The following is a 15,884-nucleotide window of genomic DNA, read 5'->3' as shown; positions in this document are numbered from 1 at the left end:
GATATGCTTATTATACTCTACATAATATTTGCCTAACTAAAAATAAAAGAAAAGTTAAACATGGTATCATAAAAATGGGCCACGTGGCAGTAGGAAGTTTTGGTCTAAACGAATCCTAAAACCCTTCCCTTCCCACTCCACTCTCCCAGCGGCGCGCCCTCCGTTTCAAAGCCTCGCTTCTCTTCATCTTTTCGATTCAAAGCCCAGCCCCGCCATCCAGCGTCCTGTTGTTCCCGATTCATTTGCATGTCGCCAGTCCACCAGCCTGCCCTCTCTCTCATCTATTAGTTTCAGTTGCTTCTCTCCTCTCTATCATCTTCTCCGAGGTACTTCATTCACTTCAAAACTGCTTCAGCCAAATCTATAGATCAGTAATTTAGATCCAAAATTGGAAAACCTATTATGATCTGATTTCAATTTAATTTTTTTTTAAGGTTTCGTTTGGTTTAAATTCAGATCAAATCTGTTTGGTGGTTGACTTCAGTGTTACCGGAACGTGTATAACTCTCAAATTTGGGAAATTGTAGATTTAAAATTCTTCTTTGAGCAGTTTTACCAAAACGTAGTTAAAAGCACGATTCTTCCCCCATTCCACACGACCCCCTTTGGCTAATCTACCTCAATTCTTTCAGAAGCTTGTCTCTTTAATCTATACCCTAGGATTCTTCAAAATCCATTTCTATTTGCTAAATTTTATATGGATTAGCTTTGTATTTAGGAATTGCATCATATGTGGAATTGATTGGATCACACATTAATGTTTCTTCACTGCTACTCTTTTGCAGCAATGGCTAGAAACCTAGTTCCATTTCTGGTGCTACTTTTTTGGATTTCGATCTGCCAAGCTGCAAACATTTTTCAGCCGATCTCAGATTCACATAGATATGCGGCTCTAGAGCTCTTCAGGCCTACTGACGGAGTATTTGGAAGGTACTACTATTAGACGCTTTTTACTTGAGGAGTTTTTGTGTTTATTTTCTTTTCGCCTCCCTCGGTTAGATAGATTTAGTGCATTAAAAGGTGGCAGTCAAATTTCTTGGACTAATCATGAGTGAGAAGGTTCGTCATCAATTCTAAAATAGTTATGGGAAAACGCCCATTTGATTAATGGTACTAATATCCCCCTTTTTGCCTTCTGATCTGGAAATTGTTTTTCTTTTTAATATAAATTATCTTGTCAAACTAAGTTTTTACATCAACTACTTTCATGATAGCATTGGGAAGGAGGTTTCATTTGTGATTCCATTCACAAGCCCTTTCTGAAAGAACTAATTTGACCTCTTAAGGTCTTAATTTAGGGATTCTAACAAACTTTAAGTAAGTGAAAACCATTTGGCTTGAGATTTTCACTCTCATAACTCAAATAACATGTATTTTCTTTAAATTGATTGGCCTCCTGCAACAACCTTAACGTGGAAATTGGAAACCATGGGTAGAGGGAAGAAGAAACATTTAAGAGAACATTAATTTGGGCGTAATAAACATTTCATTGATGAATGAAATAATTTAAGGAAAATATGAAGGAGATACACTGAAAAACAGAAGAAGCCCAAATGTGAGAGAACAATTACATCTAAAAAAGAACAAAAGAACAAGAGAAGAAAAGATGAAAATGTACAACTGAATATTTTGGATAAAAACAATAAAGCAGTGGCCCAAAACAAAAGCAGTGAGGAACTAAAAAACGTAGAGTGAGAGGAAGACTGATTTTTTCAATTGAAACTTGTTCCTATGCATCTGATATTTGAAATAGGTTACAACAGATAATACAATCTGGAACATAGTGGCATATTGTTCTCTAAAAATTTATCATGCATTGGTGATATTAACACATCAACTAAAACATATCAGTTTATACATGAGTATATTACCCGTGGTGTTAGTGGACGTGAGGACCAATTGATTGTCCATATATTGACCTATGTGGTAATGCATCGGTGTATCTATGGAGGGGAGGCTTAATTTGATTATGCTTATCCGTAGAATTTGACTTCATCAGAGTGGCACCTTTGTGTTACCTTTTAAGCGTATGGTGTTGCTATGTTCCAACCCTTTGGTTCATAATATACACGAGTATATTTGAATGTATTCACATTCTATGTTCATTTCATTTTAAAAACTAACAAAATTAATTGATAAACTAAGATAAAATATAAAACACTTATGAGATTGTTGATTAAAATAATTATAGATTTCTAACGAACAATGCGTTTTGAAATCTCAAATAGTTATTGTTCTATTTTTTGTTGCAGAATACTACTTTTGAACTGGTGGTTTTGGTTTTACTTTTGTTTTTGCATGAGCTACTAAGCCTGCTATTATTGTGTGCGGTCTCTCATTACGCCCTTGTTTCTTTTTCTTTGTTTTTTTAAAATTTCTATCAGTTTGGAAGAGACACATGAAGCATTAAAAACATTTGACATTCTTGGAATTCAAGAGAAACCTGATATTAATGCTGCCACTTGCAAGTCTGTATCAGAGGTTCTTGGTTCATCTGCAGTCCTAAAGGATCTGTTTTATGCTCTGAGAGTCAACGATGTTTTGAAATGTGACATTAAGGAGGAGACATTTGAGGTATTCTTATACTCGCGGTGTTCAATTTCTAAGACTTGAGCTTGTGTCAGATCTTTTTTACTTGCTACTTTGAAAATTAATTCTTAAAACATTTTCAATATAACATTTTGTAGAAGTTTTGTTTATTTATTGAGGTGGCATAAGTAACAAAACTTGTATTATCGACAAAAGCTACAGAAGAAGGATGGTATAACCCCACTAAGCATAGGGGATTACCAAAAAGGACTCCCAATGACAACTGATGCAAATATGCATCATATCATGATTAAAAATATTGTTTTTTACAAAGATTGCTGAGTGTACAAAAACAGGTTAGCTGAATCCTAAAAAGCATCAAAACAAGCCATATCTGCTTGAAACACTCTTTAGTTTCTTTGAATTCAAAGCCTCCAATTATGGGATGCCATTGAATTAGACCATGGAGTTCTAGTATGCCCTTTAAAAACCGGAATAACAAGAACTTGATGCAGAGCTTCAAGGCCTGCTAGGGAAGCACCACATCACATTGGAATAAGTGGGCTTGATCCTCTAAATTTGATTTGCACAGAAGACACCAGTTGGAAATGAAGGTGTAGTGAAACATTATTTGGATCATGCAAGTTTGCAACCAGTATTCAGTTTTTTGAAGGAAGAAATGTAAAAGAAATCCTTCATCTTTCTAGGGCTTTAGCTTTCCGAATCAAACAAGGTGACTGAGAATGACATATTTTTCTCATTTTTCGTGGGCAATACCAAGAAAAAACACATGAAAATGGCTAAGTACTTGCATTCTTTTCTACCAATTTTTGTTATAAAACCCATCCTATATTTTAGGCCAAGGAATTATTTATTGTTCTTTTCTATCTCTATGCATGACTTCCAAACAACTCTTATGTCATTGGTTGTGATCCATGTTCATGATGTGATTTTTTCTTTTGATTTTGTGAAGAGCATTACTTCAAGACTTACAACTGCTCTAAATGATGCGCGATCACTGTTTGACTTCTACTACTCTATAGGAAGTTTGTTACTTCTGAAGGTAACATGACAACACATTGCATTTCTTCTTATTTTTTATGATGATTTAAAATTCAAATATGAACTGTTTAAAGTTCTTATTACCCAATGAATGATGTGATGAGAAGACTTGCAAATTCTTACAGGTGTATATCCTTAATTCCATTTTGATCTTTGGATTTAGTAATTTTCTTTCATTATTTGCAGGAACGAAGTTCTGGAATTGATCTATCACTTAATGACGCTGATGGTACTTTTCAGTCGATCAAGGTTAGTTTATGTTAGGTTTTCAGCATTGGAGAAATGGAATATATATATAGGCTAGGAATAGGAAAGTCCGAAAATCTAGTTTCCATTTGGGGCTTACATTTTGCTTTTCCTTATATTGATGAGAAGTTGTTTTGAACTAAAAATAATAATTAAAACTGCATCAAGCTCTGTAGATTAGATTAAATATCATCTAGAAATCATATGTAGATATTTTACCTTATCCCATTTTTTTACTATTAACTGTATTGTGCTTACCGAAAAGTATCCATATTGTTTACCCTTCAGTCTACTTCGTGCATAATTTGCAGGCATTGAGCCAAAGTGATGGAAGGTGGCGGTATAGTTCTAATAATCCTGAGTCTAGTACTTATGCTGCTGGTACTAATTCGTCCATAATTCTTCACCTATCATAATTAAAAAATTTCTTTTGACATTCTTGTTTGTATGCTATTGTAAATAGTGATAATAACTCTTTAATGCAACAGTGAAGCTTCTTAGTTTTCTCATTGTATTAGGATAACCGAAAGACAAAAGCATAATTTCTCTTCTTATCCAATATTTTAAAAATAATATTACTTGTCATCTTAGTTGCCATTTTAACTTAGACGGTTAGATGGAGTTTAAGAAAATAATCATTCTAGAAATGACTGTGTACTTTAATGTGTGTTTGGGGTAGTGATGAAAATCCTATGTGAAGTATAGTTGCAAAGGAATAGTTACATTTTCATGACTAGGGCAGTAGTACGCAATACCTTTCTCCCATGAAGTTTAATCTTAAACATTATTATAATTTACAAGCGTCAACACTAATGAATTTGACAACAAGAACCATTTCTCTTTTCTTAATTGCTAAACAAGTGGGAGGTGTAATTGTTTATCACTTACCATGACTGAGCTTTTTTGGGAGGTATGCATGTATTCTAGGCTAGTATTTTAAAATTGTATATCCTATCCAAATTTGCAACTTGTATGAAAATTTAGAATCTCTCTCTCAAGGAAGTTCCTTGCTTCTTTCTGAAAATTTTAAAATAATTTATTAAATTCCAGAAATTTGTGAAAGTGAGATTTGTGGGAACTTAGATTATGAATAATTGTACATTCTTTTTATATCATGCCTGGTTATCATTTTAAGTGATAAGTTAAAAATTTTCAGTTGCTTGATACTTCGTTGCCTTGTATTGATGTATTTGTTGTTTGTTATTTGCTTTTGTTCTTGTTTTTTGTTTTTTGTTTGGTTTTATTTCTTTTTATTTGAGTCTAGATGGCTTAAACTTTGTAGCTTAAGCCATATAGCTTTTATTAGCACTTGAATAAAATATAACTTTGTTATTTACGCTATATAACTCTATAGGATTGGCACTTGAATCCCTTGCTGGTGTTGTGTCATTAGCATCATCGGACATTGATCAAAATATGGTACTCTCACCTCTTCTTTTCTGTCATATTGCTGTTTAGCTCTGAAATCTTACGTTCCTTTCTTGTGAAAAATTTCTCATACCTTTTCTTTTACTAGTGTGACTAGTCACGATTATAGTTATTATTAAACCTAGATCTCAATTTGGGATTTTGAAAAATTTGAGGAAGCTCTTTTTTTTTTGGATAAGATACGATTTCATTGATTGAATGAAATATTCAAAGATATGATGGGGCAGCATGGCTTCAATCAAACGGTATACAAAAGAAAAAAAAATGTTTCCAATTAGCAATGAGAAAGGAAAAGCTATGGTTATATAGGCTGGTATATCAATACACCAATAGAAAGCTGAATGAATACTGTTGCCAATAATGTCCTTTGTTATTCTATATTTTCCTTGGAAATGCTTGAATTCCTTTCGTTCCAAATCTTCCACTAAACACCACCGATAATGCTTAACTATAAATGCCCCTTTGATGCTTTTTAAGGGTGGTAACATATCAGCAAATGAAGCCAACTTTGTATATCATGGGGGAGAACAACCGACCAGTTAAACGCCTCAAGAATCTCGAACCATATCTCTCCAGAGAAAAGATAGTAAAAAAATACTTGTACAAATTCACTGTTCTTTTGGCAGAGGCTATGATGGAGTGAGGTTGATCCAAGGGCCGTGCTTTTGAAGCCTATTCATTGTATTAAGACAAGAGTGTGTCACTTCCCAAATGAGGAATTTCACTCTTTTTGGACAGGAGCATCTCCAAACATCTTGAATAAATTGTCAGTTTGAAATAGCATGCTAGTTGGTGAGATGAGTGTATAATATTGATTTGGTGGAGAAACTTTTAGGCTCTAGCTTCCATGACCATGCATCTTCACGGTCAGTAAGGGGCAGATTAAGGAGGAGATGGGTGAGTGCAGCAGCCCATTCAAGAATTTCATCATCCTTTAAGAGTCTTCTGAAGTTCATCCTTCATATGCATTGATCAGAATTCTAGACTTCCTTCACAGAAGCATCTTTAGTGCCAGTCAAATGAAAGAGCTTAGGAAAGATCTGTTGAGAGGGGATTGACCGAACCAAATGTCGTTCCAGAATGATGCTATAGTGAATATTTTCGTATACAAGGTCTTTTTGCTGTAGAATGTATTTCCAAGGGCTTCTAGATGATGAAATTCTTCCAGCTGATGCCTTAAGATCAAAATGTTAATCATATTTTGCCTTTCAATTTACGCAAAGAGTTTCCTTTTTTAGGTAAAAACGCCAAAGCCATTTGGCAAGGAGGGCATTGGTGTGCTGATTGATGTCGATGATTCTCAACCCTCCAACCTTCAAAGGTTTCTTGAGGCAGTCCTAGCTCAATAGGTGAGTTAAGTTTCTGTCTCTGTGGCCAGTCCATAAAAATTACTGAAAAAGTGTCAAATCCATCAATGATTTTTGTGCGGGCATGTAAGAGGGGTAAATAATAAATGGGCTGAGTGGATAGAGTTGCATTAAGAAGAGTCGGGTGAACTCCTTTTGAGAGAAGAATAGGACAATGCACTCTCACCCTGTCCCTCCCACTTCTTTCCTTTTCAACACCTCAATCCTTGAAACATTACCAACTCAGGGATTGGAAGTTTGAACTTCATCAAGTGATCCATCAACATCAACCAAAAAACCTTCTCCCTTGTTTGTCACAATGCATAGAAAGGCAAATGAACTAGATTTACAGAGATTGGTTCTAATCCATAATCCAGCTAGTGGATCTCATACCTTTCTCAGCCTTTTGGCCAAGATCAAGTGTAAACCATCTAGTGGATCTCTTTATCTTGGTTAATCATCTTAAAACTTAATGGGTGATTGTTGCTCGAGCTTTTCAAAGAACAAAGAAGTAAACTAGTAAAGTTTTCATTAAAAAGCCTAACCAAATGAAGGTTTGACAAAAATGGTGATTGAATTCGTTTGTCACTCTTACTGGATGGAATAGAAAAAAAATGAGGAGTTTTGAAAGGACTAAAAAGATCATAAAATACCTTGAAAGTTCATCACACAAAACAACGCCTTTGGATAGACTGTTTGGAGTCACAGAGATATCAAGCCTTCTCCACTTCTTCCCAAGTGGTCACTCTTTAAGGGACAGTGAAAAATCATTGTGTGATTATGAGAGCTTTCTTAAAGACTTTTTGGAATGACAAAAGCATTTTTGAAATCAAGAACTTCACTCCGTTTTCTCTTTACAGAGTTGTTAGAGATATGATCAAGGTGTACCTCCTCAATCTGTCGTTTGGGGAGAAAGACCGCTTTCTCTGGTGTGCTAGCATCAGTGCTATTCTGTGGGTGCTTTGGGATGAGAGGAATAGTAGGTTCTACAGGGGTTTTGATAATGGGAATAAAGGTTTATGGTCTCTTGTTCGCCTTCATGTTTCCCATTGGTCTTTGTACGAAAATCTTTTGTAACTATCCTATGAACATGATTTTGTCTAGTTGGAGTCCCTTCTTATGGTGGGATTCCTTCTTTTTGTGGGCTTGGTTTTTGTATGCTCATGTATTTTTTCATTCTTTCTCAATGAAAGTTGTGTTTCTCATTAGAACAAAAAAATAAAAATAAAAGGAAAGAATGGTGGCTAATTGGTTGTTTATTATTGCGAACTGCCAATTGTCTTTAAAAATTTAAAATGTAGCCGCTTGGGAATTGTTATGCAATTTCCTGACTATCTGACATTTAGAAGATGCTTGGTCCTGGTTCCCCCAGTCTGTAGTATCCTTTTGATGGTCTTAATTTTGTAGTTAGACTATGTCTTCACTTCTTCTGTGACCTTAAGTGATTTTGAAATACATGAAGACGAGTTACTTCCTAATATGAAGTCTTTTATTAAAGGAAACTAGGGATGAACATGAAAGACGAAAAACCGAGTCGATTGACCCAACCTAAGTCAGTCGGTCGGAAAATGAGGGGGTCGGTTTCGGAAAGTTTCAAATCGAAAATTTCCAAAAAGTATTTCAAGCGTTAAACCAACCTGACAAAAACCGACCAACCCTACTCATCGATGTCGAGGGTCGAGGTCAGTTTGAACATTTACTAAATCGACTATGGTTTGTTTGGTGGCGGTTTTGTAAGAAAAACCAACTTTGATCGACCGATGATCACCCCTAAAGGAACCAAAATTTGAAGTCATAGTCACCAAACATGTTGTCATCTTCTGGTTCGCTTGTTATGACTATAGACTTTGTGACTATTTTTGTTTTATCATGTTCGTATTCTAATTCTACTGCTTTTACTGCTTTTTGTCAGTTTCAAACTGTAGTTACCTTTTAGCTTGCCAATTTCATATTTGTATGTATCTTTTTTTTGTAGATTGATACGGTAAAGAATGATATATTGAAACTCTTTGACAGTATTGAGAAATATGGTAAGCTTTCGCCTCCATTATTCGGACCTGGATTTTATTGAAAAGCTTGTGCAATTTGTCACCTTCATCTTGAATTATTACTGTTCCATTTGATCTTGGAGTACGGGTGGATGGTCCGGGTCTGTTCCATGTACTTGCCCAGTAGAAAAGTGGAAGCAGAGAAGCATTGAATTTAGCCCTTTTTAGCCTCCACTTGATCTGTTAACTTATATTGAAAAGTTTTATAATTTCTTTAGTTTGCAGCTGCCATTAAATATCTTCTATAGAATTTGGCATCCAACCATGCAATCTTTGTTTTCCTTTTGAAACTATACACCAACTTGTTTGCTGTATGTTCTATCTAGTTGAATCTTTAAAAGCCTGATGTTGATTTACTATTTTTATTACAGCTTTCTTTAAAGCAAATGAAAGAAATTAAACATAAACTAAACAACCAGAAACAGAGGAGGGTCATGAAAATTTAAGAAATCATGGGCCCGCCAGCAATAGAATCTTTCAAAAACCACAAATTATTTCAGGAAACTGTCACATTCTTGGTGACAAAATTAATTTTCACTAACTTTACCTTTGCTTATTAGGTAGTCCAAGCCTCGAATCTTTGGGGGTTTTTCCCCTTGAATATTTGTATAAATTTATTTATTTAAGTGAATAACTGAACTTCTCTGTGAAAATAAAAAACAAGTGCGTACACAAATAAAGCCCAAAAAGGGGAGGGAAACCAAAAAAAATGCAACTCTAGTGCAAAAGTGGACTTGTGGGGATAATTACAAAATTGCTCGCCATCAATGCCAAAGAGAAATGAGCCCTTTAAAGATTTTATTGTTTTTCTTCTGTGGGCCCCATGAAACGTACGGACTTGAAATCTCTGGTAATATAAAAATGATTGTATAAATTGAAGTTGGAAGGATTTTGTCTAGTTACTGTTTCCTTCAAATTTCAATTGTTGTAGAACTCAATAACATGCTGCTTTTCTGTCTCTGTGCATATTCGGAGTAAGATTATAATCCAAATTGGGAACTTCCTTCTTAATATCTGCACCTTTTTTATTGTTGGCTAACTACTCTGCATAGTTAATTTGTTGAAGTCTTTGTCTTTCAGATGATGGAGCTTTATATTTTGAGGAAAAAGTTGTTGATGCATACGAACATCATGGGCCTCTTGCAACCACATCTTCAGTTGTCCGAGGGTTGACAGCATTTACTTCTGTTACTTCTGGAAGCTTAAATGTGAGTGCAGACATAAATTTGTATTCTGGTTCCTTAATTTAATATATAACAATTTGGTTTTCATCTGCAGCTTCCTGGGGATACAATTTTTGGTCTGGCAAAATTCTTCCTTGGCATTGGAATTCCTGGTGATGCAAAAGACTTATTTGACCAAATAGATTCCTTGGCTTGCTTGGAGACAAATAGGTAAGTATTTTTTTGTTAGTCACAGTTAGACTTGGTTGGTCAGTAGATTTGGAGTTTTATATGGAACATTCTTTTTAATATTTTTTTCATTTTTTAAATCGTATTGTTGGTCTAAGGATCAATTGCACTATTTGGCAAATGATTGGTCTAACCTTTGGATGGGTAGACTTTCGAGACTTGAACTACTGGCCTACTGGGAAAATGTTTGGTTGTCTTCTTGGGTTTTTAGAAAAGGCTAGGACTTTCAAAACCAATGTTTTTCTGAAACTCACGGTGCACTGATGCAAATTGCCTGTAGGCCTTAGGTGCGAGGTGCAAAATTTTACGACGCAATAATAGAAAAATATAAAAATATTTTTATGTTTGAAGAAAAATGGTGTTACAAATGATGAGATGATGAAAAAGTTCAACAAAATATAGCTTTTATTCTAGATGATAGGGAAGGAAGTGAATATCTCATGGGTTTCTTTCTTAAATGCTACAAAAAAGAAGAAAGAGGAAAAAGAAGAAAAGATGGGAAATTGAGCTTAAGGTGTTGAGGTGCACACCATAAGCTTTGAGGCTAGCGCCTCAAGTGGCTTTCATTTGAGCTCTATATATATGTTATGTACCCTACCCATAATCATTCTTTTTTTATTACGAATAAAAAATATGAACGCTAGTGCTTCTTTTATTTATTGCTTGAAGCCTTGGAATGCCTTATCTTTGTATACTTTGGTATATATATATGTATATTTCATTTTTATTGTCTCTCAAGAAGGTAGAGGAAATATATATCGTTTTGCTATTGTCAATTGGAAGGTTAAATAACCTGTGGGACACACTGGAACTATTAGTTTACTTTGATATAGAACTCAGTTTGTCTATCCTTTTCAATTGTAAGTGCTGCATATTCTGAATATTTGTTTCAGTTGAAGGGGCAAACTATTGTCTTGTATTTTCTGTAACTTGTATTGAAGGTTTGTTTCTTTTTTTGGTAAGACTAGAGCCTCTCATGAACTTCAATAAAAAGAAATAGATTGACTTTTTACAATAGGGTTGGGTGTCTTGTTTGGCCACTTGGTCTTCTTTACATGATAGAATATTTTGTTTCTCATACCATTATTGCTTGGATTTCTTGTTTCAATTCTGTTTTCTTGCCACAGGTTTTCTATTCCGTTGATTTTATCTCTTCCAGCTACTGTTCTTTCATTAACAAAGGAAGACAAACTGAAGGTTTATTCTTCTTCTAAACTTGCTTTAATTACCATAGCATCTTCTAGAAGTATTCTCAAAATTACTTGTTTGTTCACCAATGGGTTAAGGGGTATGGGCATTTCATTTGTTTTATTCGTGAGTTTAATATAGAATCTGGTTTAGATCACTATGTTATGGTTTTGATACAGGCATGATATCAGAATCAAATTTAGCCTACAGATTTTAGCATTAAAGGAGGTGCATTGTTGTTAGTGCTGTTGTGCCACTGGTCTTTTGTGCTTATGACTTTCTTAGGGAAGTTTGTTTTTATGAAAAATAATTGGTGAACGAATAAATATAATTTAATGGAGAAAAGTAAGAACCAAGTTTAACTTAATTTTATAAATTTGGTATAAGTTAGTTTTGGTTCCTGAAATATTTTTTGGAAGTAACAATTTAGTCTTGAACTTTATCTTGTAACTTTCAATTTTGTAACAATTAAGTTTCTAAATGTTAGTTTGTAATAATCTAGTCCGTTTACTTCAGGATTTGAATTAGGCTTATCATAAAGTATTGTTTAGATTTAATGAGTTTTTACATATGCATATTGATAAACTAATTGGAAACGAATGTGTACGACAAAATTGTTACAAAAGTTGTCTTCTGGTTGATGTTGTGCATTCCTTTATGTCTTTTGAGCTTACAGCCTGTTCGAGATGGAGCCTTTTATTCAAATTCATTGGTGGATTATAATTAACGTTAAATTTTATCAGGTTAGCATGAATACTGTGCTTGGTTCAGCTGCACCTCCTTTAACTGTGAAGATAGTTAAAGCTTTTCTATCTGGTTCAAAAGACACTTCCATTATCAGCAGCCAGGTCTGATAGTTAATATTCTTCATATTTGCTTCATTGTATTTGAATGTTATAAACTGAAAGCGTTCCATTTAATTCAGGTGTTTGTTTTGAATTTGATAAATTAACGTCACTTCATTTGTTACTTACTATTGTTCTTCTTTGTTTTTGGAATTATAGGAACTCAAGTTTGATCCTCTGTCTGGTCTACATATCTTGGATGCTTTCCCCAAGACCTTTGATGTTGGAAACTATGTCTTCGTGTTTGAGGTAATTTATTTTTCTTATAATTTTATTTAGCACATGCTTTTGGAGTTTGTCCCATGATCTGTTGAAAATATTCTTTACACTTTTTCTAGGTTGTTCTTCATGATTCAGAGCATATGGATAAATATGCCACTGGTGGGAAGATTCAAGTTCCAATATATATCTCAGGAGTTGTCAAAATTGAGAATGCAGAGATTGCAGTTCTTGATAGCGATCTAGGGAGTGTCGAGACCCAGAAGAAGTAATCATTATTATGCTATTTTCATTAATGTTTTCAAATCAACTAGTTATTGATTTAATATGGAGTTCTCTAAATGCTTTTGATTGTCTTTTATGCTTTTAATTTTGGAAGTAAAGAGATATAATTTTTCATTTCGGATTCATCCAGGCTTGATCTAGTTGGTGAGAGTGTTGTTTCATTGTCAGCAAACCACCTGCAGAAACTGCGTCTATTATTTCAACTGGCCACACCACAAGGGCACGGTTTTAAACCGCATCAAGTATGTAATCGCGTCTCATCGTTCCATCACTGTTTCTTTTACTGTTTTGACAAATGACAAGTTTGCTTTGTTGTAGGCTTTTCTCAAGCTGAGGCATGAAAGTGGTGTTGAACATATTTTTGTGGTCAACGGCTCTGGCAAAAAATTTGAACTAATTCTAGTTAAGTTTGTGAAACCCATTTTCCCTATTTTCATGAAACTTCCTTTCATTTTACAATTTAGTGAGCTGTATAACTGGTGCTGCTGCTTGTTAAAAAACAATACAACACAACTACACACCTATGGATCTGAATATGTTGTCAGAAGAGGATTCCTTGTTGATGTAACTGTAATGTTCAGCATAAGTGACAATTTGCTCTCCGTTGCAATCAAGCTTCTTAATGAACTTGTTCAAGCTTTGTGCCTCTGAACAACATTAAGGTGGACAGAACATCAATATTTTGATAATCATGAGAATAGAGACTATGTGAAAAGAAAAGAAAAAGTTCTGAAATTTCTTCAAATAGTTCTATAGTTAGTAAATAGAGTTATTTATTATTTCTACTGGAAGAAAATTGTGAAGTTATGTTCATGTTCTTCCCAGAATTCTCATATTTCTCTTATTGTGAGATTGACATTTATTTATGCCAACTAGTTTCTATATTTGATTAGTTGATGAACCAAGTTAAGTAAAATTATAATTGTGCTCATGTTTGGATTTTTTTCTCTATAGGATTTCCTTGGGTTGGTTGAGAAGTTTTTCTATCTCTCAGGTCAATACGACATTCAGTTAACTGTTGGTGATGCTGTCATGGTAATTTCAGTTTCTATTTTTAATATCATTTCTACAATTTACTTTGGAATCTTCTAAGTAAGCCTGGGTTTTCCTTTCTTCAGGAGAATTCTTTCTTACGGGTTATTGGTCATATTGACTTGGATCTACCCGAGGCACCAGAGAAGGCAGCTCGTCCACCTCTACAGCCTGTCGATCTTTACACACGTTATGGACCCAAAGCTGAAATAAGTCACATCTTCAGGGCTCCTGAAAAGCGTCCACCTAAGGAGCTCTCTCTTACTTTTTTGGGCCTCACATTTTTACCCTTCCTTGGATTTCTGGTTGGGGTGAGTCCTTTTATTTCTGGAGTATCAATTGACGTTCATATTTGCATCAAAATGTCCATGATTTTGAGAGTTGATGTTGAACCCGTTGATATACATCCAATTTTTTTTATTTTGTATATGCTTTGCAATGTGTCACCATCAATCAACTCTTAATAACGTATTAACCTTACCTTTGTTTATGTGTGGATAGCTATTGCGATTGGGTGTGAATCTAAAGAACTTCCCGACTTCAACAGTACCTGCCACCTTCGCCTTTCTCTTCCATCTTAGCATTGCAGCAGTTATCCTGCTTTACACGTTCTTTTGGTTGAAGGTAGGTGCCATATGTAAATTCTATGGTTTGGATGAGAAAAATTACATGAAATTTTTGTTTCAACATGGCTTTAACGATGAAATTCATTCTCTTTGCGCAGTTGGACTTGTTTACAACCTTGAAAGCAGTGGGCATCTTAGGTATTCTTTTGGTATTTTTGGGACACAGGACCCTTTCCCACCTTGCTTCAACTTCAGCTAAGTTGAAATCTGCCTGAGATTGTCTTTTTTGTTTTTGTTTTCTTTGGAGGAAAGAACTTTTAGGAAGTTTTACTTTCAAAAACTAGTTTTAGGCAGCCTCTTATATTTATATGGTTCAATCCAGGTTTTGTACACGGCTCAACAGTTTGATTAGCTAAGAATAACACAATATTTGTGCGCCCTCCACTCCTTCATGTTGTGTGGTGCATTGGGAATAGCTTTTTAATCCGTAATATATCAGAAATTACATTTGAGATTAGAATAGCATTATGAACATTTGTTCCCCTTTAATTTATTACCTATGTCAGCCATAGATTACTATCGGTATTTATTATTCTACTTTTCTTTTTATTTATTTTTTTTTAGTTATTAAGTTTTAAAGCCCTACACCACTAATTGTTTTTGGAACTATTAAAATCTCTCTTTTTTAAAAAAGAAAAAAAAATTTGGATAGCTTTCTTAGGTTCAACAAAAACTTTTTCCTACAAAATATTTGATGCAAACTCTAAAAATTGCAGTGCAAGAATTGTAAAGACTCGTGTTTGTTCTGTTTAAAAACCTTAGACCTATCACCTATTGTTATGCAGAGAACTGCATCAACTTTAGAAACAATAACAAAGAAATGCATTAAAAGCAACACAAGAACAGGGACAACTATCTGTAAATGGTGACAAAGGTTAACAATCAAATAAGTTTTTGGTTTTTTGGTTGATGTAAGGTTTGTTGAGGTTCATATGAAATCAAATTATTGATCCAAAGCTTTTGGATTCAAGAATTGCGATGACAAGTAACTTTAATGGACTCAGTTGGCTTCCTTGTGTTGGTGTTTTAGGTATAGTTTTCTTTGATGCAATGTTTTCTAACATAAATAATTTGTTTTTATAGCAATTATTTTTGTTTGGAAACTTGTTTATTCAGTAATCTTGCATATCTTTTCTTTTAATTAATTAAGGATTGCATTTTATTTGTTTATTTATTTTAAAAAGTACATGTCTTGTTGTGAGTTTTGGAGAATGGGGTTTAGGGTTTACTTCTCGATCATACATTTCATTTGTTTTTTAAGTTTAAGTGATCATTTTACAAATTTGTGATGTGAAGTTTCTAGTTAAATTGGACAAATTTAAATTTGGACTTACATTGTGATGAAATATTCTACGTGACCCAACTTATTTTGACATAAATATTTCACTAATGGACTAAGTTGTCAAATATGTTCCTTCACAGATTTTGAAAGAAAAATTATGGGATATTTTACAAAATATTAATAATTTGAAAGAAAAATTATGGGATATTTTACAAAATATAACAAAACGCTAAAATATTTTTCACTCTAAAGAACAATTTAAAAAACGTCACACGCGTAATATATTTGGTTATCCAAATCTAAATGATTTTTTAAGGATTATTTGGTACACGACGT

General features: G+C 34.1%; 1 protein-coding gene across 1 annotated transcript; it reads left to right on the top strand.

Moving 5' to 3' along the window:
* The first annotated feature begins 66 nt into the window (after window positions 1-66).
* On the top strand, window positions 67-14,779 carry LOC101216794 (dolichyl-diphosphooligosaccharide--protein glycosyltransferase subunit 2). Its single transcript, XM_011656641.2, has 20 exons — window positions 67-326; window positions 786-930; window positions 2,385-2,574; window positions 3,503-3,592; window positions 3,778-3,840; window positions 4,149-4,218; window positions 5,192-5,256; window positions 8,587-8,641; window positions 9,740-9,867; window positions 9,938-10,053; window positions 11,199-11,268; window positions 12,003-12,107; window positions 12,264-12,353; window positions 12,443-12,591; window positions 12,739-12,850; window positions 12,927-13,010; window positions 13,563-13,643; window positions 13,727-13,951; window positions 14,142-14,264; window positions 14,365-14,779. The coding sequence occupies exons 2-20, from the start codon at window positions 788-790 to the stop codon at window positions 14,479-14,481; spliced, it is 2,076 nt and encodes a 691-aa protein (XP_011654943.1). The 5' UTR covers window positions 67-326; window positions 786-787; the 3' UTR covers window positions 14,482-14,779.
* The last annotated feature ends 1,105 nt before the right edge of the window (window positions 14,780-15,884 follow it).

Source organism: Cucumis sativus, chromosome 1 (genome assembly GCF_000004075.3).
Source record: "Cucumis sativus cultivar 9930 chromosome 1, Cucumber_9930_V3, whole genome shotgun sequence".
NCBI classification, from domain to species: Eukaryota; Viridiplantae; Streptophyta; class Magnoliopsida; order Cucurbitales; family Cucurbitaceae; genus Cucumis; species Cucumis sativus.
The sequence above is the reverse complement of the archived record's forward strand: the minus strand, read 5'-3'. Positions and strand labels throughout refer to the sequence as shown.